At 39.7% G+C, this 27,804-nt stretch overlaps 1 protein-coding gene across 1 annotated transcript in view; it reads left to right on the top strand.

The window, feature by feature from the left end:
* Window positions 1-23,165, top strand: part of PWP1 (PWP1 homolog, endonuclein) — a 229,293-nt gene extending 206,128 nt beyond the window's left edge. Inside the window, exon 15 of the mRNA XM_053718754.1 lies at window positions 22,331-23,165. Coding sequence (XP_053574729.1) covers window positions 22,331-22,440 — 110 coding nt within the window. The 3' untranslated portion in view covers window positions 22,441-23,165. The remainder of the gene's footprint in view (window positions 1-22,330) is intronic.
* The last annotated feature ends 4,639 nt before the right edge of the window (window positions 23,166-27,804 follow it).

Genomic DNA, 27,804 nt, shown 5'->3' with positions numbered 1-27,804 from the left:
GGACTTTGCAAAGGGTCCAGTGTTTCTCTCGGGAGATTTTAATATAACTATGGATGCTTCAATAGATGCGTCCAATGGCTCGGCCAGTACCCCCTACTAAAATAATTAAATCTGTTAAGGCAACGATTTCAAACCTTTTATTACACGATATATGGAGGTCGATACACCCAACGAGTAAAGATTATACATATTCTTCTCCTCCACATAACATATATTCTAGAATAGACTACTTTTTTACCGACACAACTGGACTTGACATGGTCACATCTTGCTCTATTGGACCAATTACTTGGTCAGATCATGCACCAGTCACCTGTATAATTCAGTGGCCTGACCTTCCTCCCACAACTTATATCTGGAGACTTGACGACACCTTACTGGACAGCCCTATAATTAGTTCAGAAATCCCTGACTGACTATATACAGAATAACAACCCTTCTCAAACTTCAATAATAAACTTCTGGGAGGCACACAAATGTGTCTTCCGGGGAGAATTCCTCAAACACAAAGCTTGCCTCAATAAACAGCATAGATTAAAGCACACCCATCTACTAAACACTGTAACTCATTTGGAAACAACACACAAAAGCAACCCGTTGGATGTAGAGACCAAGAATAATTTAGAGAGGGCTAGGAAAAATGTTAATGCTCATCTGCTGGAGTCCTTCCAGTGCAGCTCCCTGGTGATAAAGCAGCAATACTATGAGGGTGGTAATAAACCTGGGAAACTGCTAGCTAGAGCGGTCCGAAGAAAGCAGCTTAAAACACATGTACATTATATTCAAAACCAAGATGGCACTATGTTGAAGGGCAGCAAACAAATTGCGAATTCTTTTCATGCATACTATAAGGCATTATACAACATAACACACACGTCGGGACCAGGGGATCGCACTGATAAAATTGAGACCAGGAACTGGCTTATTGGTCGATATCTAGCTGCACTTGAGTTGCCGCAATTGGATTCAGATCAAAAGAGCAGTCTTGATGCTCCTATCTCCGCAGAGGAGCTTTCTCAGGCTCTTAAAGACTTCCCTAGTGGAAAATGCCCAGGCCCTGACGGCTACTCACTTAAATATTATACATTTTTTAGTAAAAATTTTTGCCCCGTGATGCTTCAACTGTTTAACAGTCTGATAGAGAACCCCACCATCGCTAACACAATGCTCGAAGCACATATGTCAATCATTCCCAAGCCGGGAAAACCCCCCACTTCCCCTGCGAACTTTAGGCCCATTTTGCTATTAAACATTGACATCAAAATCCTAACTAAAATGTTGGCAAACCGCCTCAGCAAGTATCTTCCAAATCTTATCTCAACAGATCAGGTGGGTTTTGTGCCTGGTAGAGAGGTGAAGGACAACACCAACAAAGTATTCTAGATTCTTAATTTTGCCCAAACTGAAGGAGTGCCTATGGCTCTCTTTTCGACGGACGCAGAGAAGGCCTTCAACCGCGTCGATTGGCTTTTTCTGCGTCAGGTTATGAAAGCAATGAACTTTGGGCAAGCTTTTATTAATATGACCTTTGCACTATATTCAGCCCCCAACGCACGCGTCAGATTAAATGGAATTTTATCGGACAAATTCACCATTTCCAATGGAACTCGGCAGGGATGTCCCCTGTGCCCACTGCTTTTCGCTCTCTTAATAGAAGCGCTAGTGCAGAAGGTTAGAAACAATCCAAATATCAAGGGGATACAAATCGGAAATGAAGAGCACAAGCAAGCTTTATACACCGACAATTTTCTCTATACCCTTACGAGTATTGACACATCAGTCCATGAGCTCTTGATGGAAATTGAAGAGTATGGCGCGCTGTCTAACTTTCATTTAAATTTATCACAATCAGAACTTCTTAATATAAACACCCCCATTGAACATATCCAACTCCTAGCAACGGAGTATAAAGTGCCCATAGCTGTTTCCAAATTGAAATATCTAGGTATATTCTTAGCTGCAAACCCCTTAGACATTTTTAAAAACAATTACTTAACCCTGCGGAAGGCGATAATCAGTGACTTGTCCTCATGGAGGAATAAGTCACTGTCATGGCTAGGGAAGATAGGCCTAATCAAGATGAATATTTTACCATGAATATTATATGTAATGCAAACAGTTCTAATTAATCTACCGACAGATTTTCTACCCCATTTACAGAGAACCATAGAGCAATTTATCTGGACACGCACAAGGCCAAGAATACCTAGAAAGACACTGTACCTTCCTCGAGATAGGGGAGGTTTTCCAGATCTAGCTTTGTATAGAAGGGCCATTCTTTTACAGAGACTGGTTGAATGGTTTCACAACACCTCACAAAAGCAATGGGTTAGAATAGATAGACAGATTCTTCAGTTAAATAATGTCGGAACCCTGGCATGGATCCCTGCGCCAAAACGCCCCAAACTAATCCAAAAATATCACTTAACACTCTTGACCTTGCACTATGGGACAGACTGATAGCCACGAGCACACATATATCATCCACTTTCTCACCAATGCTTCCTATCATAGAAAACCCTGAGACACCTTATTACGAGCTTGGCAAACGCATGTGCTCGCCCCATAGTCTAAGTACAGGAATTTTACACTTTGCACAAGAGGAAGGTAAGCTTAAATCACAACAAAAATTACAGGAGCAATTCAGGCTTATTTTAACTCATGGTTAAGATACCATCAGCTTTCACATTTCCTGATGTCCCATAAACAAAAAAACAAATTCCTTAGAAACCTAACTCCCTTTGAATCTCTATGTACGGGAGTCATTCCGCCCAAGAAATTGATTTCAAAGGCATATAAACTTCTACTCATACCACCAGACATACAGTTACCTTCATATACCAGGGCATGGAATAGAGACCTTGGCAATTTAATAGAAGAAGATGAATGGCTTAAATCTTTTGGGCTGATTAAGCATTCTTCGGTTTCAGCCAAGGTACAGGAAATACAGCTCAAACTAGTGACCAGGTGGTACTATACACCTACTAGACTTCGTCAGTTATTTCCAGCAGCTAACGCTGCATGTTGGAGGGGGTGTGGAGAGATGGGTTCGCTCATACATATATGGTGGTCCTGCCCCAAATTGACCAACTTTTGGGCGACAGTTATAGGGGAAATGTCAGCTAAACTGAACACAATTATACCAAACACTCCTGAAACCCTGTTATTCCTACATCTTCCTAACATTAAAACTTCCCATAGCCGTGCCCTCCTTCTACTAATGCTCACAGGAGCTAAGAAACTCATCCCAAAGATGTGGAAATCTAGGGAGGTCCCCACGTTGGCAGACTGGTGCTCCGCTGTAGAGGAGCTATTAATTATGGAAAAATTGCATTACTTCAAATGTAGCCAAATGGTTAACTATGAATTGATGATGGCCGTCTGGACCCCTGCCCCCGCATGAAGCCTGTAAACGACAGTCCTTAACTAAGAAAACACCCCATATGACCTACAGCCACCCCAACCCCATCCCCCTTTTTTATTCCCCTTCTCCGCTATCTTTCTTTCCTCTCTCTTCCCACTTTCCCCCTTCTTTTAACTAAATTTTAACCTTTCGCCTCTTCCGGTGTACTGGAAAATTTTAAATTCAATGCATGTATTATTTGTCCATATAGGTTTGAATAATTATTGTTCTAAAATGTTAAAACGCCAAGCTTTCCTTCACTATAATATGGAATCGCAATGTGGGTACGCGCTGCGCGCGACCACATATGTATACTTTGTAACTTCTTAAATGTACAGTGACTCTGTTTTTCTGATTGATCTGCTTAATAAAGCTTGTTTAAAAAAAAAAAAAAAAGACCTAAGGGTCTCCAGAATTCAAATTTTTGTTCCTTTCATAACTTTAAGTGACAGAAGTCTTCCTCTTCTAAGTCTGATTAATCCAAGTCTTCTTGGAGGTACAGTCAGCCTTGGAATAGGGGAAAGCAAGTTAATTAGCCTTCCGTTGATTCTAAATCAACATGACGGTGCCATCCCCAATCCTGAAGAGGATCAAGTGGGGGGGGCAGGCTTTCTTTTTTTCAGCATACTTGGATACGCAATGTTCCAGGTCCTTGGGCCATAGATATAGTATCCCACAGTTACAGAATAGGATTCAAATCTTGTCCTACTAGGGACTGGTTCCACCTGTCAAGGTTATCTGCAAATCAGATAAAGAGAGAGGCCTTCTTAAACTGCGTAAAGGACCTATCATCCCTGAGAGTGATTGTTCCAGTTCCTCTAGGGGAACAGGGTCTAGGATTATATTCAAATCTATTTGTAGTTCCCAAGAAGGAGGGAACTTTTCGTCCCATTCTGGACTTAGTGTCTCAATCAATTTCTCAGGGTTCCATCCTTCAAGATGGAGACCATCCTTTTCTATTCTTCATTTGGTCCAAAAGGGCCAGTTCCTGATGACCATAGATCTGAAGGACGCGTATCTTCATGTTCCTATTCACAGGGATCATTACCAGTATCTAAGGTTTGCCTTCCTGGACAAACATTTCCAGTTTGTTGCACTTCCTTTTGGCCTTGCTACAGCTCCCAGAATTTTTACAAAGGTTCTGTGGGCTCTTATCTAGACGACATTTTAGTTCAAGCGCCATCTTTTCATCTAGGAAGTTCTGATACCGATATGTTGTTGTCTCTTCTGCATTTCCACGGATGAAAAACGAATCTGAGAAAGAGTTCCCTTGTTCCAGATACAAGGGTTTGTTTCTTGGGAACAATCATAAATTCTCTGTCCATGAAGATCTTTCTGACGGATGTCAGAAAATCCAAGCTTCATGTTTCTTGCCTGTCTCTCCAGTCTGCTATTTGTCCATCTGTGGCTCAATGCATGGAGGTGATTGGACTGATGGTTGTCTCCACGGACATCATTTCTTTTGCTAGGTTCCATCTGAGACCTCTGCAGCTTTGCATGCTCAGTCAATGGAACGGGCACCACTCAGATCTTTTGTAGAAGATCAATTTGGATTCCCCAACAAGAGTCTCACTTTTATGGTGAGTTTCACAGGACCATCTGTCTCGGGGCACATGCTTCCTGAGGCCTTCCTGGGTGATTGTGACCACAGACGCCAGCCTGTTAGGTTGGGGAGCAGTTTGGGATTTCTTAAAGACACAGGGTCTGTGGACTCCAGAGGAGTCGTCTCTTCCAATAAACATCTTGGAGTTGATAGCAATTTTCTATGCTATAATAGCTTGGCCTCAACTAGCTTTGGTCCAATTTATCAGATTTCAGTCGGACAACATCACCTCGGTGGCCTACATCAATCACCAATGAGGAACTCAGAGTTCTTTGGCAATGAAGGAGGTGTCTCGCATTCTCCAGTTGGCAGAATCTCACGATTGCCATCTCTCTGCCATCCACATACCAGGGGTGGACAACTGGGAGGCTGATTTTCTAAGCAGGCAGACTTCTCATCCCGGAGAGTGGGCTCTCCACCCAGAGGTTTTCACAATGATAACTCTCAGGTGGGGGGTTCCGGAGTTGGAGCTGATGGCGTCTTGTCAAAACGCCAAGCTTCCAAAGTATGGTTCAAGTTTATGAGATCCTCAAGCCGTTCTGGTAGATGCTCTAGCAGTTCCTTGGAGCTTCAATCTAGCATACTTGTTTCCTCTGTGTTGCTTTCACGAATAATTGCTCGCATCAAAAAGGAGAGAGCTTCTGTGATTCTAATAGCTCCTGCATGGCCTTGCAGGATCAGGTTCGCGGATCTGGTGACAATGTCATCTCTTTCGCCATGGAAGTTACCTTTCAGGAAGGACCTTCTACTTCAGGGTCCCTTTCTTCATCCAAATCTGGTTTCTCTGACGCTGACTGCTTGGAGATTGAACGTCTAAGTTTGGCTAGACATGGCTTCTCTGAGAAAGTCATAGATACTATGCTTCAGGCTCGTAAACTGGTTACTCGCGGAATTGACCATAGGGTGTATATACCTTCATTGGTGTGATTCAAAAGGTTTTTCTTGGAACAAAGTAAGGGTTCCTCGAATTTTTGCTTCAGGGGGGCCTGGAGATAGGTTTGTCAGTCAGTACTTTGAAGGGTCAGATTTCTGCTCAGTCTATTATTCTGCATAAACATCTGGCAGTTCTGCCAGATGTTCAGTCTTTTGTTCAGGCCTGTGTTTAAATCTGTTGCTCCTCCTTGGAGTCTTAACCTTGTTCTTAGAGTTTTGCAGCAGGCTGATGCATTCTGTTAGTATTGAATTACTATCTTGGAAGGTTTTGTTTCTTCTTGCTATTTCTTCTGCCTGCAGAGTTTCCGAACTTTCGGCTATGCAGTGTGATTTCCCCTTACCTTATTTTTCATGCTGACAAGGCGGTCCTTTGTACTAAGCTGGGGTTTCTCCTTAAGGTAGTGTCTGATTGCAATATTAATCACAAAATTGTTGTTCCTTCTTTTTGTCCTAACCCTTCTTCCCAGAAGGAACGTCTTTTGCATAACTTGGATGTTGTGCATGCTCTTAAATTTTACCTTCAAGCCACTAAAGACTTCTGCCCAGTTTATTGTTTTCTCTGGTAAGCGTACGGGTCAGAAGGCCACTTCTACCACTATTTCTCTCTGGTTGAGAAGTGTTAACCGTTTAGCTTATGAGACAGCTTATGAGATAATTACGGCTCATTCCACTAGAGATGTTTCATCTTCATGGGCTTTCAAAGATGAAGCTTCTGTGGATCAAATTCTGTAGGGCGGCCACTTAGTTCTCTATTCATACTTTTTCCAAATTCTACAAATTTGATACTTTTGCCTCAGCTGAGGCTTCTTTTGGGAGAAAAGTTCTTCAAGCGATTGTGCCTTCAGTTTAGGTCTGCCTGTCTAGTTCTCCCTCCCTATTCATTCTGTGTTCTCTAGCTTGGGTATTGGTTCCCACTAGTAATTGCAATGTTTTGTGGACTCTCCATGCCATAGGAAAGAAAACAAAATGTATGCTTACCTGATAGATTTATTTATTTCCGGGCATGAAGAGTCCACGACCTACCCTTATTGAAATTAAGACGGAAGTTTTTTTGTCTAGTCTTTAGGCACCTCTATACCCTTGTGTAATCTTCTTTTTCCGTTTACCTTCTGCCGAATGACTGGGGGTTATGGGTAAGGGAAGTGATACTTTACAGCTGGGTGCTCTTTGCCTCCTCCTGCTGGCCGGGAATGAATATCCCACTAGTAATCAGAATGTTTTGTGGACTCTCCATGCCAAGAAATAAATACATTTATCAGGTAAGCATAAATTTTGTTTTTGCCCTGGAATGAGCTTTACCTAGCAGCAATCAAAAATCTATCAACTGCTGATGAGTTCTAGTAAGAACGAAACAGCTGTCCAGTAGTGATTTATGTATTTGCTGTACTTACCCCATTAGGGGACCACTGTGTGTTAACACAGTATCTGAAGCAAAAAGCCTGAAATATTGTATATCTAATTTGCATACCTTACCCAGAATCCTCTGGTGCATTGGTAACAATGTATATGGATTTTTTTTTTTGGATGAAGGCAAGCGGGGATACTTGCCTAGATGTGATAATTGCCTATGCAATAATTTCTATTGATTTACTTTTGCAATATTTAGGATTTTAATCTCATGCTTTTATCTCCACCATAATTTATATTAAGTTTTGTTTTTGCCCTGGAATAAGCTTTACCAAGCAGTAATCAAAAATCTATCAACTGATGAGTTCTAATAAGAACTAGGAGTACTAATTTCTTTCATGTAAGTGGCAGGAGTCCATGAGTTAGTGACGTATGGGATATACATTTATACCAGGAGGGGGCAAAGTTTCCCAAACTTCAAAATGCCTATAAATACACCTCCCACCACACACATACTTCAGTTTTACAAACTTTGCCTCCGTGTGGAGGTGGTGAAGCAAAATGTGCTTGATTTTCTTCTGTGAAAGGCGCTTCTAAGCATTATGAAGCCCAATTCCTCTCAGAGTACAGTGTTTGTCAGAGGGATGTGAAGGGAGTATTGCCGGTTGATTAAGTGGTTTCCTTTCACCCATGGGAAATCCTTTCAAAGGCTCTCTGTAATTGGTCGTAGGGATTTATTCCTTGCCTCCCTTTGCAGATCGACGTTATACTCCTATACCATTACCTTTGCTGATATTTTTCAGTACTGGTTTGGCTGTCTGCTATATGTGGATGGGTGTCTTCCGGTAAGTATGTGTCATTATTTTAAGACACTCTTAGCTATGTTTGGCGCTTTATGTTATAAAGTTTTTAATATATGTATTTGCTTATATTTTCCAAGAGTCAGGTCTATGTTTATTTCCCTTTTCTGCTGACTATCAGTTTCAGTATGGAATTTATATTTGGGAAGATTATTTTTTATTGTTATCTCTTACCCGGGGTTTCAGATTTTTTCAATTTGACTTTGTTTTCCAAATTTTTGCGGGCAAACTAGACCTGCGGGGACCCAAAATGTAGTTTTTATGGCGTCGTTCTTGGCGCAGAAATTTTTTGGCCGCGAAAGTGCGTCTAAGGTGACATAAGTTTTGTAATTTCCTGCGTCTTTGTTGAAGCACGTTGTTTAGGCTCGGAGTCGCGCTTGTTATGACATGAGTTGTGTCATTTCCTGTTGTTGGCTTTAGCGCCAAAATATTTTAATTTTTTTTCCTTTTTGTGTCTTGCGTCATACTTGGCGCCAGAAATCTTTTTTGTATATAACCCCTCTTCCTTTTTGCTTTTGGTTCTCTACATGTTAAGAGCTATGATGCTTATTTTTTTGCATCCTACTTTTGCATAAGCATGTTTTCCCATTCCTGTAACTGCTATATGAGGAAATTGGATATTTTGTTTAAATGTTGTTTTTTTCTTTTTACATTTCGCAAGATGTCTCAGTCTGATCCTGCCTCTGATGTTGCTGTAGAAACCATGCAGCTTGAACACAGTACCTAGCAAAGCTAAGTGTGTCTGTTGTAAATTAACTGATGTTATTTCTTAAGCCCAATTATCTGGCATCTGTCATGATAAGCTTTTGAATCCCAATAATTTTTCTATTAGCACTAATACTCTGTCTGTTGTTCCTTCAACATCCAAAGTACCTGATATTCCTGCACATGTAAAGAATTATATTGCTGCAGCTATAGATAAGGCTATGGGGGATATTTATCAAAGGTCTGGCGGACCTGATCCGACAGTGCAGATCAGGTCTGCCAGACCTTGCTGAATGCGGAGAGCAATACGATTTCCGTATTCAGCATTACACCAGCATCTCTTGTGAGCTGCTGGTGCAACGCCACCCCCTGCAGATTCGCCAGCAGGGAGGTGTCAATCAACCCGATCGTACTTGATTGGGTTGTATTGCAGCGATGTCTGTCCGCCTCCTCAGAGCAGGCAGACAGGTTATGGAGCCTGCAGGCTTGCCAGAAACACGGCCCCTGAAGCTCCATCCGGAGCTTGATAAATGCTATTCCGCATTCAAATAAACGTAAAAGGTCTTTTAAAACTTCTCATAAATAGGATGAAATTTGTATTGACCAACAGCATACTGAAATATCCTCTGCTGATTCGGATTCTTTTGGTTCAGAAGATCCTGATTCGGATTCTGAATTTGACAAATCTTCCTATCTGTTTAAGATCGATTATATTCGTTCTTTAATAAAGGAAGTTTTGGTTACTTTGGGTATTGAAGAGTCCAGTCCTCTTGATAATATAGCCAGTAAACATTTGAATACTGTTTTTAAACCTCTTAAGTTTGCTTCTGAGGTTTTTCCTATTCCAGATGCTGTTTCTGATATAACTAAGGAATGGTCTAAGCCTGGTTCTTCTTTCAATCCTTCTTCTAGGTTTAAGAAGTTGTATCCTTTACCTGTGGCTTATTTACCGCTAGATTTAGAGTTCTGCGGCCAAAGGGGTGCGTTAGCTACGCATGCTTTTTTCCTCCCGCACCTTTTAAATACCGCTGGTATTTAGAGTTCACAGAAGGGCTGCGTTAGGCTCCAAAAAGGGAGCATATAGCATAATTTACCGCCACTGCAACTCTCAATACCAGCGGTGCTTACGGATGCGGCCAGCTTCAAAAACGTGCTTGTGCACGATTCCCCCATAGGAAACAATGGGGCCGTTTGAGCTGAAAAAAAGCAGCGTTCAGTTCCTAACGCAGCCCCATTGTTTCCTATGGGAAAACACTTCCTAAGTCTGCACCTAACACCCTAACATGAACCCGGAGTCTAAACACCCCTAACCTTACACTTATTAACCCCTAATCTGCCGCCCCCGCTGACCCCTGCATATTTTTTTTTAACCCCTAATCTGCCTCTCCGTACACCGCCGCCACCTACGTTATCCCTATGTCCCCCTAATCTGCTGCCCCTAACACCGCGACCCCTATATTATATTTATTAACCCCTAATCTGCCGCCCCCAACGTCGCCACCACCTACCTACAATTATTAACCCCTAATCTGCCGACCGGACCTCACCACTACTCTATTACATTTATTAACCCCTAAAGCTAAGTCTAACCCTAACACTAACACCCCCCTAAATTAAATATAATTTTTATCTAACTAAATAAATTAACTCTTATTAAATAAATTATTCCTATTTAAAGCTAAATACTTACCTGTAAAATAAACCCTAATATAGATACAATATAAATTATAATTATATTGCAGCTATTTTAGGATTAATATTTATTTTACAGGCAACTTTGTATTTATTTTAACTAGGTACAATAGCTATTAAATAGTTAATAACTATTTAATAGCTACCTAGTTAAAATAATTACAAAATTACCTGTAAAATAAATCCTAACCTAAGTTACAATTAAACCTAACACTACACTATCAATAAATAAATTAAATAAACTACCTACAAATAAATACAATGAAATAAACTAACTAAAGTACAAAAAATAAAAAAAGAACTAAGTTACAAAAAATAAAAAAATAATTTACAAACATTAGAAAAAGATTACAACAATTTTAAGCTAATTACACCTACTCTAGGCCCCCTAATAAAATAACAAAGCCCCCCAAAATAAAAAAATGCCCTACCCTATTCTAAAATACAAATAGAAAAGCTCTTTTACCTTACCAGCCCTTAAAAGGGCCTTTTGCGGGGCATGCCCCAAAGAATTCAGCTCTTTTGCCTGTAAAAAAAAACATACAATACCCCCCCAACATTACAACCCACCACCCACATACCCCTAATCTAACCCAAACCCCCCTTAAATAAACCTAACACTAATCCCCTGAAGATCTCCCTACCTTATCTTCACCACGCCGGGTATCACCGATCCGTCCAGAGGAGTCTCCGAAGTCTTCATCCAAGCCCAAGCGGGGGCTGAAGAAGTCCATCATCGGGCTGAAGAGGTCCATCATCCGGCTGAAGTCTTGATCCAAGCGGGGGCTGAAGAGATCCATCATCGTGCTGAAGTCTTCTATCAAGCGGCATCTTCAATCTTCATCCATCCGGAGTGGAGCGATCTTCTTCCAGCCAACGCGGATCCATCCTCTTCTACCGACGCCTACTCGCTGAATGACGGTTCCTTTAAATGACGTCATCCAAGATGGCGTCCCTCAAATTCCGATTGGCTGATAGGATTCTATCAGCCAATCGGAATTAAGGTAGGAAAATTCTGATTGGCTGATGGAATAAGTCAATCAGATTCAAGTTCAATACGATTGGCTGATCCAATCAGCCAATCAGATTGAGCTCGCATTCTATTGACTGTTCGGATCAGCCAATAGAATGCGAGCTCAATCTGATTAGCTGATTGGATCAGCAAAAATATTCCTACCTTAATTCCGATTGGCTGATAGAATCCTATCAGCCAATCGGAATTTGAGGGACGCCATCTTGGATGACGTCATTTAAAGGAACCGTCATTCGGCGAGTAGGCGTCGGTAGAAGAGGATGGATCCGCGTTGGCTGGAAGAAGATCGCTCCACTCCGGTTGAATGAAGATTGAAGATGCCGCTTGATAGAAGACTTCAGCCCGATGATGGATCTCTTCAGCCCCCGCTTGGATCAAGACTTTAGCCGGATGATGGACTTCTTCAGCCCCCGCTTGGGCTTGGATGAAGACTTCGGAGGCTCCTCTGAACGGATCGGTGATACCCGGCGTGGTGAAGATAAGGTAGGGAGATCTTCAGGGGCTTAGTGTTAGGTTTATTTAAGGGGGGTTTGGGTTAGATTAGGGGTATGTGGGTGGTGGGTTGTAATGTTGGGGAGGGGGGTATTGTATGTTTTTTTTTACAGGCAAAAGAGCTGAATTCTTTGGGGCATGCCCCGCAAAAGGCCCTTTTAAGGGCTGGTAAGGTAAAAGAGCTTTTCTATTTGTATTTTAGAATAGGGTAGGGCATTTTTTATTTTGGGGGGCTTTGTTATTTTATTAGGGGGCTTAGAGTAGATGTAATTAGCTTAAAATTGTTGTAATCTTTTTCTAATGTTTGTAAATTATTTTTTTATTTTTTGTAACTTAGTTCTTTTTTTATTTTTTGTACTTTAGTTAGTTTATTTGTATTTATTTGTAGGTATTTTATTTAATTAATTTATTGATAGTGTAGTGTTATGTTTAATTGTAGGTAGTTTATTTCATTTATTTATTGATAGTGTAGTGTTAGGTTTAATTGTAACTTAGGTTAGGATTTATTTTACAGGTAATTTTGTAATTATTTTAACTAGGTAGCTATTAAATAGTTATTAACTATTTAATAGCTATTGTACCTAGTTAAAATAAATACAAAGTTGCCTGTAAAATAAATATTAATCCTAAAATAGCTGCAATATAATTATAATTTATATTGTAGCTATATTAGGGTTTATTTTACAGGTAAGTATTTAGCTTTAAATAGGAATAATTTATTTAATAAGAGTTAATTTATTTCGTTAGATAAAAATTATATTTAATTTAGGGGGGTGTTAGTGTTAGGGTTAGACTTAGCTTTAGGGGTTAATAAATGTAATAGAGTAGCGGTGAGGTCCGGTCGGCAGATTAGGGGTTAATACTTTAAGTTAGGTGTCGGTGATGTTAGGGAGGGCAGATTAGGGGTTAATACTATTTATTATAGGGTTATTGAGGCGGGAGTGAGGCGGATTAGGGGTTAATAACTTTATTATAGTAGCCGTGAGGTCCGGTCGGCAGATTAGGGGTTAATAAGTGTAGGTAGGTGGCGGCGACGTTGGGGGCGGCAGATTAGGGGTTAATAAATATAATATAGGGGTCGGCGGTGTTAGGGGCAGCAGATTAGGGGTACATAGGGATAACGTAGGTTGCGGCGGTGTGCGGTCGGCAGATTAGGGGTTAAAAAATTTTTTTAGAGTGGCAGCGATGTGGGGGGACCTCGGTTTAGGGGTACACAGGTAGTTTATGTTTGTTAGTGTACTTTAGAGCACAGTAGTTAAGAGCTTTATGAACCGGCGTTAGCCCAGAAAGCTCTTAACTCCTGGCTTTTTGCTGCGGCTGGAGTTTTGTCGTTAGGGTTCTAACGCTCACTTCAGCCAAGACTCTAAATACCGGCGTTAGAAAGATCACATTGAAAAGATAGGATACGCAAATGGCGTAGGGGGATCTGCGGTATGGAAAAGCTACGGCTGCAAAGTGAGCGTTAGACCCTTTCCTGAATGACTCTAAATACCAGCGGTAGCCCAAAAACCAGCGTTAGGAGCCCCTAACGCTGGTTTTGACGGCTAACACCAAACTCTAAATCTAGGCGTTAGAGTTTTGGGGAAAAGTTCCTAAGGTTGATGGGGCTATTTCCACTCTTGCCAAATGTACTACTATTCCTATGGAAGATAGTACTTGTTTTAAGGATCCTTTGGATAGGAAGATTGAATCTTATCTTAGAAGAGCATATTTACATTCAGGCTATATTCTTAGAACTGCTATTTCAATGGCTGATGTGGCTGCTGCTTCAACTTTTTGGCTGGATAGTTTAGCATGGTAGGTAGAAGATCATGATTTGACCAGCAATTATTCTTTTGCTTCAGCATGCTAATCCATTTAATTTCTGATGCTATATTTTGACATTATTAAGATTGATGTTAAATCTATGTCTTTAGCTATTTTAGCCAGAAGAGCTTTATGGCTTAAATCTTGGAATGCTGACATGGTGTCTAAATCTAGATTATTATCTCTATCTTCCCAGGGTAAGAATTTATTTGCTTCTCATTTAGATTCTATTATTTACACTGTTACTGGTGGGAAGGGAGTTTTCTTACCTCAAGATAAAAAATCTAAGGGTAAATTTAAGGCTCCTAATAGTTTTTGTTCCTTTTGTCAGAATAAGGAACAAAAGTCTACTCCCCCTAAGGCCTCTGGTTCCAATTGGAAACCATCCTCAAATTGGAATAAAACCAAGCCTTATAAAAGACCAAATCCAGCCCCTAAGACTGCATGAAGGTGCGGCCCTCAATCCAGTTCAGCTGGTTGGGGGCAGATTGAAATTATTTTAGGAAATTTGGTCAGGTTCTGTTCAGAATCAGTGGATTCAGAATATTGTGTCTCAAGGGTATCGAATAGGATTCAGAATAAGGCCTCCTGTGAGAAGATGTTCTTTCTCATATTCCAACAAATCCTGTGAAAGCTCAGGCTTTTCTGAAATGTGTTTCAGATCTAGAGCTTTTAGGGGTGATTGTTCCGGGTTCCTCTACAGGAACAGGGTTTGGGGTTTTATTCAAATCTATTCATTGTCCCAAAGAAAGAGAATTCTTTCAGACCAGTTCTGTATCTGAAACTTTTAAATCATTTTGGAAGAGTCCCAACTTTCAAGATGGTGACTATAAGGACTACTCTGCCTTTTGTTCAGCAAGGGCATTTTATGTCCACAATAGACTTACAGGATGCTTATCTTCATGTTCCAATTCATCCAGACCACTATCGGTTTCTGAGATTTTCTTTTCTAGACAAGCATTACCAGTTTGTCGCTCTTCCATTTGGCCTAGCAACAGCTCCAATAATCTTTTTGAAGGTTCTCGGTGCCCTTCTATCTGTAATCAGAGAGCAGGGTATTGCAGTGTTTCCTTATTTGGACGATATCTTGATACTAGCTCAGTCTTTTCATTTAGCAGAATCTCACACGAAACAACTAGTGTCGTTTCTTCACAGGCATGGTTGTAGGATCAATTTACAAAAGAGATTCTTGATTCGTCAAACAAAGGTCACCTTTATAGGTTTCCAGATAGATTCAGTGTCCATGACTCTGTCTTTAACAGACAAGAGGCGAATGAAATTGGTTTTAGCTTGTCTAAACCTTCAGTCTCGATCATTCCTTTCAGTGGCTATGTGCATGGAGGTTTTAGGTCTTATGACTGCAGCATCGGATGCAATCCCCTTTGCTCGTTTTCATATGAGACCTCTGCAGCTTTGCATGCTGAATCAATAGTGCAGGGATTATACTCGGATATCACAGTTGATATACTTAAATCCCAACATTCAACGCTCTCTCTGTCTTGGTGGTTAGACCATCATCAGATTATTCAAGGGGCCTCTTTTGTTCACACTTCCTGGACTGTGATCTCAACAGATGCAAGTCTTTCAGGTTGGGGAGCTTTCTGGGGGTCTCTGACAGCACAAGGGGTTTGGAAACCTCAAGAGGCGAAGTTACCAATCAATGTTTTAGAACTCTGTGCTATCTTCAGAGCTCTTCAGGCTTGGCCTCTATTGAAGAGAGAACTTTTCATTCATTTTCAAACTGACAATATCACAACAGTGGCATATGTCAATTATCAGGGAGAGACTCGCAGTTCCTTAGCAATAAAGGAAGTATCACAAATACTTTCTTGGGCAGAGTCCAACTCTTGTCTCATTTCTGCGATTCATATTTCAGGTGTAGACAATTGGGAAGCTGATTATCTAAGTCGTCAGACTTTGCATCCAGAGGAGTCGTCTCTCCATCCGGATGTGTTTTATCAGATTGTTGAGATGTGGGGAATTCCAGAAATAGATCTGATGGCCTCTCGTTTGAACAAGAAACTTCCCAGATATCTTTCCAGATCCAAAGATCCCCAGGCAGAGATGGTGGATGCTTTGGCAGTTTTTTGGTTTTACCAACCTGCTTAAATTGTTCCACCTCTAGTTCTTCTCCCAAGGGTGTTCTCCAAGATCAAATTGGAACAATCTCATATGTTTCTGATAGCACCTGCATGGCCTCACAGCTTTTGGTATGCGGATCTTGTCCAGATGTCCAGTTGCCAGCCTTGGCCGCTTCCTTTAAGGCCAGACCTTCTGTTTCTGGGGCCGTTTTTCCATCATGATCTCAAATCTCTAAATTTGAAGGTATGGAAATTGAACACTTAGTTCTTAGTCATAGAGGTTTCTCTGATTCAGTAATTGACACTATGATTTATTATCGTGTTTGGAAAACCTATATTTCATGGTGCTTCTCTCATAATAATTCTTGGCATTTTTTAGAATTCCTCAGATTTTACAGTTTCTTCAGGATGGTTTGGATAAGAGTTTGTCTGCAAATACTTTGAAGGGACAAATCTCTGCTCTTTCTGTCTTATTTCCTTATTTCATAGAAAGATTGCTAAGCTTCCTGATATTCACTGTTTTGTTCAGGCTTTGGTTCGTATCAAACCTGTTATTAAGCCTTTTTCTCCTCCTTAGAGTCTTAATTTGGTTTTAAGGATTTTACAGGCTCCTCCTTTTGAGCCTATGCATTCTTTGGGTATTAAACTACTTTCTTGGAAAGTGTTATTTCTTTTGGCTATCTTTTCTGCTAGAAGAGTTTCTGAGTTGTCGACTCTCTCTTGTGAGTCTCCTTATCTGATATTTCATCACGATAAAGCTGTTTTATGGACTTTGTTTACATTTTTGCCTAAGGTTGTGAATTCTAACAACATTAGTAGGGAAATTGTTGTTCCTTTTTTGTGTCCTAATCCTAAGAATTCTCTTGAGAGATCTCTTCATTCTTTGGATGTGGTAAGAGCTTTGAAATACTATATTGAAGCTACTAAGGATTTCAGAAAGACTTCTAGTCTATTTGTTATTTTCTCTGGTTCCAGGAAAGGTCAGAAACCCTCTGCCATTTCTTTGGCATCTTGGTTGAAACTTTTGATTCATAAGGCTTATTTGGAGGCGGGCAGTCTCCACCTCAGAGAATTACAGCTCATTCTACCTGATCAGTTGCCACATCTTGGGCTTTTAAGAATGGAGCTTCAGTTGATCAGATTTGCAAAGCAGCAACTTGGTCTTCTTTGCATACATTTACTAAATTTTACCATTTTGATGTATTTGCTTCTTCAGAAGCAGTCTTTGGTAGAAAAGTTCTTCAGGCAGCTGTCTCAGTTTGATTTCTTTTGCCTATGTTTTGAGTTTTTTGAAATTTAAAGGGCCACTGTAAGTAAATATTATCTATGCCTGTTACTAACTAACTACCCCAAATACGCTTTTTATCAATAGCATTTCATTAACATATCTCTACCGTATATCAGAAATCTTGTCTGTAAATTTAATTGTTTTCCAAACCCACTCCGTGGGTATCCTTTGCTCTGTACCAATCCGTTTACAATACCTAGGTTTCAAAATGGCGCTTTAAACACAAAGTTATTGGTTTAAGTATTTTGAACACTCAGTGCTGAAAATAGTGGGCAGGATAACGTGACATCATTGGCAAATAAAAGATATAACTTTTAGAACGTTATGAAACTTCGTTTTGGAGAAAATATAGGTCAGTAGGTTTTAATTAATGTTTATTAACTTTAATATGTTAGTTGTTTAGCTTAAAAATTATAACAGAAAGTAATCCTTTAAAAAAACTTATTTATTTTTTTGATTTAATTTTTTCAGCGGAAGTAGCTGTTGTTATTTTATCCCTCCCTCTCTAGTGACTCTGTGGATTTCCACATCTTGGGTATTGTATCCCATACGTCACTAGCTCATGGACTCTTGCCACTTACATGAAAGAAAACATAATTTATGTAAAAACTTACCTGATAAATTAATTTCTTTCATAGTGACAAGAGTCCATGAGACCCACCCTATTTATTGGTGGTTATGATTTTTTTGTATAAAAGCACATTATTTTTTCCAGTTCCTCTTTTTTACTCCTTTTTTCACCTCACTACTTGGCTATACGTTAAAACTGAAGTATGTGTGTGGTGGCAGGTGTATGTATAGGCATTTTGAGGTTTGGGAAACGTTGCCCCCTACTGGTAGGAATGTATATCCCATACGTCACTAGCTCATGGACTCTTTCCACTATGAAAGAAATTAATTTATCAGTTAAGTTCTTACATAAATTATGTTTTTGCTCTTTCTCAGGACAGGCAGAATGTAGAAAGTTGACAAGATGTTAGCTCTCTTATCACACTGAGAGCAGTGGCTCTCTGACATCTTGTTAATTTAGTTTGCATTCTGCCTGTTCTGAGCATGGGCAAATCTGACTCCCTGTTTATTTACTCTCTTAACTTAATAGTAAACCAGCTCATGTTACTTTATGACAGCAGGCTAGATAAACTTTCCTGTAGAGACCACAGCCGCCTTGTAGGGTTGTAACATGAAGTAATGGACACTGCACCAATTAAGTTTTAAAAAAGAAATAAAAGGTAATCCATTTAGAATGATGACTGATGTGTATTGCAATCATTTCTATTAAGTCTAAGCTACTTTGGGTTTTTTTTTTCAGCAATGAAAAATACTATATACATGAAAAGGGGCAAAATAAAGTATATTACAAGTGGTTTTAGTGTGCATAACTAAATATTTTATATTAACATCTCAAGGTGTTTACTGTTCCTTTATGTTCCAGTACTTATAATGTATATTTTTTGCAAGCATTGGCTCATACTTATCCTTTAAAGAGATCAATTTTACCACCAGGGTATATAACCTTACCTTCTTACTGTCCAGACATGAAGATAATAAATGGTAAATTATTTTATGGGTGGATGTTGTTCGATGCTTATGTTATCTGTCAACAGAATAAAAGATTGGTGGAAAACCAATTTTTTTACTAGGACATTCTACTGGGCAATTTATTTTGGAATAAATAAATTGAATTACTTTATGCCACAATAAATATTTATAATGCTTGCTGTATATATGTGTATGTATATATATATATATATATATATATATATATACACACGGTACAAGGAAAGTGGAGCACACCATGTAAACAACTGCCTGGTGCACTGCTGTAGTAGAGTTGTACAGAGTCCTAGTATCCCAAACCTGGCCAGGGGTGAATGGTGATACCAATAAAGCAGGCAACACAGTAACCAAAATCAAAATAAGCCTTTAATCCATAAAGAGGAAAAAACAGGTAGGGCCTTAACCCATAACGTTTCAATTCAGATTCGAACCTTTGTCAAATGGAGGCCATTTTTCACCCAGTGTTTACATTTCTTTTATAAGAGATGAGTCATCTCGTATGGGAATATTCCCCTCCTGATGATTAGGAGGCAGACACCCGAACACACCAGAGCTTAAAATCCCTCACATTTCCCAGTGAGGAGAGGTGTACGTGAAGTACAGGCTCTACTTGTCATTGTAAGGGGATCCTCTAACCGATCTGAGGTCCGGTTCCTCTTCGCAGTAACCTGTCTTCAGAGAGGGGTAGACAAGGAGTTATCAGCCAGGTAGTGAATGGTCTTTTCTCAGTGAGAAATGTTGCAAGCCGACCAGGTGAAATGTGGACTTGTCTACCAATCCCCTCAGTTGGTAGATGCTGTTCCTGACTTAGATCCTTGGCATCGTGCTCGCACTAAGATTCTGTAGTGTTAAATTAACGTGTTTTTTTTTTTTTTAAATTAAGGTGTTATAGCAATTTTTAATAAAATTGCAATTAAATCGCGTTTTTTTTTTTTTTTTTTTTAAATCGCAATGGTTTTTCTCCCCCCCGATATCGCCCAGCCCTAGTATACACCTTATGCTAGCAGTTTATAGCACTTTTCGGAACTTTTTACAAAGTTTTTGTTCTAATGTTGCTGCTTTAAATTTAGCATGGTTGGCTTAGAAGTTGGGCAGAAGTTAATTCTGTGGTGAACAAAGTATGTTTTGCTTCATCTGTACTAAATTTATATGTGTTACATTTTGGGTTCTTGGCTTTAGCCAAATTCTCCTGAGAACAGCACATTTCTTTATTTGTAATGCAGCATTGGAAAGGATTAGAATTAATGCTGTAAATGCTGCATTAACCGTTTTATCTAGACAAGCTTTGTGGTTTAAGTCTTGGTCTGCTGAGGTATCTAAGCACAGACTGCTTTCTCTTCTCTTCCATGTTCCATCTTTGTTTATCCCTGGACTGGATACTTGTATCGCCAAAGTCACCAAGGCAAGGAAGCTTTTCTGCCCCAAGATAAGAACTCTAAGGGTAAGCTTATTATCTTATCTAATCTGCTGGGCATTTTCGTATCTTTCGGCAATCTAAGGTTCAGAAAGATTCCCCCTCTTCCCAGAGTTTTGGCAGCTTCAGATACTCCTGGAAGTCTAGCTCTTCTTGGTCCAAAAACAAACCGTCCAAGAAGTCTACCCAGTTCCCAAGACCACATGAAGGGGTGTGTGTGTGGCCCCCATACCATTTTCTGGTGGGGGGGGCATATTAAGTCTCTTTCGGGAGACTTGGGAGAGAGCTGTTCAGTATCCCTGGGTATTGCAAATAATTTCTCAACGTTATTAAATAAGCTTTCGTTCAAGGCCTTCTCAGGGGAAGCTTTCGTTCAAGTCCTTCTCAGGGAAGATTCTTTCTGTCTCGAGTGCCTCAAGATCCTTTAAAGGACCAAGCTTTCTTGGCTTGTGTGAGAGATCTGGAATTAATGGGAGTAATTACTCCAGTTCCAACTCCAGAATTAAACCAGGGGTTTTATTCAGATCTCATTATAATACCAGAAAAAGAGGGTACTTTTTGGCCTGTTTTAGTTCTCAAAATATTAAAACATTTCCTGAAACTTCCTACTTTAAAATGAAGAAGATTCACACTTTATTTTCTTTAATGCAGGAGGGTCAGTTTATGTCTACCATAGACTTAAAAGATGCTTATTTGGATATCCCTAAGTGCTTACAAAAGTATTTTGGTCTCTGTTGTCTGTAGCTCAAGGAGTTTCTGTAGTTCCTTACTTGGACGACATTCTGGTTCAGGCTCCCTCTTACACTCAAATGGTACTTCAGTTGCATCAGCGTCACGGTTGGAAAATAAATCTTCAAAGAGAATATATATTTTTAGTAATCTCCACAGATGCCTGCCAACCTGTTAGGTTGTGGTGCAGTCTGGGGGTCTCGGAGAGCGCAGGGAGTCGTCTCCTTAGGAGGCAAGTTTACCAATAAATAGTCTAAAACTCTGTGCATTCAGGGCTCTCCAGAGTTAGCCCTATCTCAGACACAAATATTTTCTGAGATCCCATTCAGACAACGTCACCGCAGAGGCTTATGTCAATTATCATGAAAGAACTCTCAGTTCCTTAGTGATGAGTGAAGTGCCCTGCATCATCAGTTGGGCAAATCACAAACTCCATCAGTATTGTAACAGGTCTCTGGACCCTCTGGCGAGTTTCTCCTCCTTAATCTGGTTTTGAGGTTTCTTCAAACTCCTCCTTTTGAGCCGATGGTTAATACCTTTAGCTTTTATCCTGGAAGATTCTTTTTTTTTCTTGCTATTTCTTTGGCTAGAAAGGTTTCTAAGGTTTCAGCTTTGTCTTGCAAACCTGTTTTTTTTCCATCAGGATAAGTCTGTTGTTCGCACTAGCTATTCTTTTCTTCCTAAGGTGGTATCTGAAGGCAGAAGAAGGCAGCTGATCATGGGATTTGTTTCTTTCCGGAGCCGCATTTATTCTTATGTAAGTCCAACTCACTAGGATCTGTGCAAATCCAGATTTGGCAAAAAAAAATTGTGGGCCATAGTGCCTGAACATTCTGTCTTCACTGTTTGTCCCCCTATTGGTGTTCTCGTGATAACTTGTGGACTTTCACCTTCTGATGAAAGAAAACAAAATCTTTGCTTACTTGATAAATTAATTTCTTTCATGATGGTGAGAGTCCACAAGATCCGTCCTTTCTGTCTTCAGATGGCAGCATTACTTGTTTTTGTGATTCTTTGCCCCGATTTTCTTTCCTGCTTCTTTTTTTTTCTCACCTATTTGGCTATATGTATGATTGAGGATCATGGGAAGTGGGAGGGATTTAAAGCTCTGGTGTGTTTGGGGGATTTTTGCCTCCTCTGGCAGGGGGGAATATTCCTGCACATAACTATTTGTGAACTTTCACCATCATGAAAAATTATTTTTTTACCATTAAGCATAAATTAAAAATTTTTGTACTAACTTGTATTTACTTCGCTAGCCAAAATAATAAGAAAATAAGAATTTCCTGTGTTTTTTATTTACTTTCTATTTTTGTTTCTTATTTTTCCTATTTTCATGGTAAGAACTAACTCGTCATTCATTTTTTTTTTTTTTTTGTTCCTCCAGTGAAAGAGGCTTTTGGAAGCAGAGAGCGTCTGACTGTTACCAACTTATCTGATGCATCATCAAGCAATGTTCAATCAAGCAGCAGCAGTGCAGATGCAATGGAATCTTAGATTTTGTGAAATTGTTTTCTTTTTATAGTGGATCTCATACAGATTGTGTACTGATGGCAATGCAAGTAAAACGGATGCCAAAACCATATGATAAATCTGCTTGTATTTACTATCTCTAAGTAGCTTAATCTTTGCACTTGTTTCCAAGGTAGTTGTAGATATTTGTCAAGAAATGCAGAGAAATAAAAACAAGCAAAATGACAAATTAATCATTTTAAAATAAATATATATATATATATATATATATATATATTTGGCATTCAATTTATGCAAAATTATACAATTAATTTGTTTGATAGTTTAAGTAACACTTATAAATGACAGAAAATGTTATAATATTACCAAGTATTACACTGCCGCACCTGGCTACTTCATAATGCCACACAACTGACAGCATTTTCTGTGGAGAATACTTTAATTGGTGTCAACCATTAGCCGCAAACCTCAGATAGATAAGGCTTGCAGTGTCACCACTTTATGGTGCATGCAATAGAGGTTTTTTTTTATTATTATGATATTCAGAGGATTTGTACAATAGTGATCAAACAAGTCAATAAGGTACATACTTTTCTCGTAATACATACCAGGGACAAATTTATACATAAGCAAATACAAAGCAAAGAAAAACTAGGAAGTGATAACAAGAGCAACATGCAGATATGTACATTCCCTGATCTCAGCATTAATGTTCTTGATACTCAGGAAATAAAATGTCTTGTAATTTATATGAATGATCATTTCCTCTGAAACCGGAGACAAAAAAAAAAAAAAAAAACAGAAAAGAAAAAACTAATGGATTTTAATTATTTAGCTCTCAAGTACCTGTATAGAAACAACAGAAAAAGAGTCAGAAGAGAAAAAGAAAAAAAAGGAGAACCCCTCCCCCCACCTCGGCTCCCCTCTCTAATCTATCCAAAACTGCGGGAAATGTCCAGTGTGAATGTTCTGTAATATGAAAGCTGTATGACTGATAGGTTCAGCTAATTGCTTTTGTACATTTTGCGGTAAGGACTGTATAACCAAAAGCCATTTATTAAAAAAGAAATTTAACTGTGAGTCACTAGAATTTTGCAGCGCATATTGTTCCACCATGCATTGCTTAATCATTTCTTTTTTAAAGACAGTGAACTTGGGGGCTTGGGGTACTTTCCAGTTCTTTAAGATTATATTTCTAGTTAGTAATATATAGTATTAAGCCATTTATAATTTTTATATTGTTCCGAAAATTTGACTAGAAAAACTACCAGTTGTGCCCCCAGATTTATCGCCGCACCTAAAGTTCTACTTAACCAGAAGTTAATTTTCATCCAAAGTTGCTGTATTTTGGGACAAGCCCAAATGCAATGTAGTAAATCCGCTTGTTATGCAAAGCATTTCCAGCAACAACTTATTTTTTTATACCATTTCGATAGTTTGGCAGGTGTAATATAAATAGAGTGAATCATTTTTAAGTGTGCTTCTCACCAATTAAAAACACTACCTGTTTTATTGAGAAGACTCAAACTCCGTTGAATATCCCCTATATTTACTTCTGTAAAGCTTTTCTGCCATTTCAAAACTATCTTTTTTTAACTGAGATGTATTATTGAACGCATTCATGAAGTGGTAGAATGGGGAAATCGACGAGGATCCGACTTGGAATTGATTAATTAAACTCCTTAAAGGAGCATAGGACCATTCCCTTCCATATTTGCACCTAAGTTCTGCTATTTAGTGCCTAATTTGCAAATATTCAAAGTGATCTTTTTTTAAAAAGGCCATATTTTGAAACAATATCATGAAAAGACCTGGTTGAGGTATCTGCTGTGACCAGTTGCTTGCAATAGAGTTTTAGGTTTAACTTTCATATCAATTCAAACCACTAACTTAGATTACCGGCACAATGAAGGTTAAATCATTTTTAAGAGGGTTTAAACCTTAGCTATTACTGGTGAAATAGGGGTTAAACTACTGCTCTTTGTGTTAGACACAATGAGGGTAAAACTGTGGCTATCAATTACTAACACAAAGGTGAATAAACCATAGCTATGTATCACTTGTACTAGGGTTTAAACCACTACTCTTTATGACTGAACACTGTTCTTGTTACTGAAAAAAATATTTTAAAAGGATATAACATTGCAAAAACAAAATGTATTCTTTCCTGATAAATTATTTACTTTCTTGGTAGTGAAAGTCCACAAAATCCTATTCTTACAAATGGGAATACATCACCGGGCAACCAGGAGGAGGCAAAGTTACCCCAAACAGAGCATTCAAGTATTCCTCCTTCTTCTTTCCTCCCAGTAGTTCATATCCGAGAATAGGGAAAAGCAAGTAGATACCGAGCAATTGGAATGAGCAGTGATACGTGCTGGAGGCTGGTGACCTTCTATGTAAGCCATCCAAATAACATTCCTCAACCAAGAAGACAAATAAGTAGCAATTGCCTTCTGACCCTTGAGCCTACCAGAGAAAAACAAACAAGCTTAGTGACTGGTGAAAATCCTTAATAGCATGTAGGTAAAGCTTTAATGCCCTGAACACATCTAGATTATGCAACAATCTCTCATTAGATGAACAAGGATTAGGACAGAACAACGGCACCACAATATCCTGATTTATGTTGTCAGTTGAAACTACCTTAGGCAGGAAACCTGGTTTAGTTCTCAAAACAGTCTTTTCCTGGTGAAACACCAAATAAGGGGAATCCCACTGGAGAGCCGACAATCACAAACTCCATGGGCAGAAGTGATTGTTAATAACAATAAAACTTTCCAGGAAAGTAACTTAATATCTAGGAATGCATAGGTTCAAGCAGAACATGTTGTAAAACATTAAGAACAAGATTAAGGGGCTGATTTATCACACTTGATGCCCCTTGTCTAAAGACCGCTGCTCCATAACTTGTCCGCCTGCTCTGATGCCACAGACAGAAATCAACCCGATCGAGTGTTGATTGACACCCCCTGCTAGTGGCCGATCGGCCGCAAATCTGCAGGGGGCGGCATTGCACAAGCAGTTCACAAGAACCGCTTGTGCAATGATAAATGCCGACAGCGTATGCTGTCAGCATTTATCAATGTGCAGCGGACATAATCCACTACATCGTATCATGTCTGCTTGCACTATGTTAAATATACCCCCAAGACACCATGGAGGAACAATTGGTTTAAATGCTGGTCTGATTCTAACCAGAGCCTGAACAAAGGATTGAACATTGGGCAACCGTGCCAACTTTTTATATAATTAAAGAGAGAAGAAATCTGGCCCTTAATAGAACTAGACAAAAGAACCCTGTAAAAGAACTGAGGATACACGGAATTCATACCTTATGCCAAGAAAACCCACATTCAGCATACCAAGATGGGTAAACCTTCCGTACCTTATGATAAATACACCTAGTGACAGGTCAGAGAATCTAGATTTTGGTAAAAAAAAAAACTGACCTTGCGCTAGAAGGTCCACAGTCTGAAGAAGAAGCCATGGAGGGCAGACGACATCCGTATGAGATCTTTATACCAAGTCCTGCATGGCCACTCAGGAGCTATCAAAATCACTGACACCCTCTCCTGTTTCATCCTCGCTATGACTTGAGGAAGTAGTACTATCAGAGGAATCCCCTAATGAGAGACAAACAGCTTGACTATCTCCTGATTGAGAGACCATTAGCGGAGTAAAGAGCCTGTCCACTCAGTCTGCTTCCCAGTTCTCCACTCCTGGAATGGGAATAGCGGAGGTGAGACATTGGTGACTTTCTTCCCAGTTCAGAATGAGTCACCTCCTTTATCGCCAACGAACTGCGAGTTCCCCTCCCTGGTAGTTGAAATACGCCACCGCCTTGATGTCTGACTGAAATTGAATAAAACGGATAGAACTTAGTTGGGTCCATGCTAGAAGTGCATTAAAGATGGCCCTGAGTTCCAGACTGTTTATAGGCAGGGACGTTTACTGAGAGGACCACACTCTGAGCTCTCCTGGAGCCCCAAACCACTCCCCAGAGAGACTTGCATCTGTAGTTATCTCCCAGGATGGACGAAGGAAGCTCATCCCCTGTTCTACCGGCTTGGACTCCAGCCACCAATATAGGGAGTCCCTGATGACGATGCAGATTTACCACCTGAGACAAATTCAAATGATCTCCATTCCATTGCTTTAGCATGCACAACTGTAGAGGTCACAAATGATAACAAGCAAATGGGATAGACTCTGATGTTTCCACCATGAGCCCCACTAACTCCATACACTGAGCTACAGAAGAATAGGGGGTAGATTGCAGACACAGGCATGCTAACTGGAGTTTGGTTTTGCTCTGATCTGTAAATAAAAATCCTCATAGCCAAAGAATCTATATTCACTCCCAGAATTTTTACTCTTTTCTGAGGTACTCTTTTCCGAGGTACTCTTTTCCAGATTTACTTTCCAACCATGACTCTGAAGATACCAGAGTAACTTATCTGTGTGAGAGTCCACTGAGAAAGATGGTGCTTGAACCAAGATATCGTCCAAGTAAGGGGCCACAGTGATGCCCTGCAATCTGACCCCTGCTAAAAGAGCTTCCAAAATCTTAGTGATAATTCTCGGAGCTGTAGCCAGACCAAAAGGAAGAGCTGTAAACTGAAAATGTTTGTCCAGAAACGCGAATCTGAGATACTGATGACGATCTTGATGGATTGGAATGTGAAGATACGAGTCTTTCAAATCCACCATTGTCATAAATTGACTCCTACTTGAAAGAGGGTACCCTCAGGAACTTGTTTAGACTTTTTAAATCTAGAATAGGACAAAAAGGTTCCCTCCTTCTTTGGGAAAACAAATAGGTTTAAATAAAACCCCTTGCCCCTTTCTCAAGAAGAAACTAAAACTATCACCCCGATGGTCTGAAGGTCTGAAATAACATTGAAGAAAAGTAACACTTTTTTTCTGGCCTTTTTGAAACTCTGGATAACAGAAACCTGCCTCTTGGAGGTTGAGACTGAATGCCTATTCAGTAACCTTTGGAAACTATTTCCTGTACCCAATGGTCCTGGATAGACTGTGCCCAGACCCCTCAAAACAGGCTTAATCTGCCCTCTACTAGAGAAAACACTGGTTGGGGGACGCCCCTCCATACAGACTTTAAATCTGTGTCCTTCTTCTTGGATTGTTTGTTCTTGTTCCATATTAGATTTGGCTTCCAATTGCCCCTGGGGGGTTCAGATTTGCTTGAGGAAGAGTTCTTCTGTGGCCTTTCGGTCTGTATTTCTTATCTTGAGGAAGGAAAGCTCCTTTACCTCCAGTGACAGTTGAAAATAATGGAATCAAATACCAGTCCAAATAAGGTCTTTCCCTTAAATGATAAGGACAGTAATCTAGATTTTGAGACCATATCGGCTGACCAGGATT

This window comes from Bombina bombina, chromosome 6 (assembly GCF_027579735.1).
Source record: "Bombina bombina isolate aBomBom1 chromosome 6, aBomBom1.pri, whole genome shotgun sequence".
Taxonomy (NCBI): domain Eukaryota; kingdom Metazoa; phylum Chordata; class Amphibia; order Anura; family Bombinatoridae; genus Bombina; species Bombina bombina.
The sequence above is the reverse complement of the archived record's forward strand: the minus strand, read 5'-3'. Positions and strand labels throughout refer to the sequence as shown.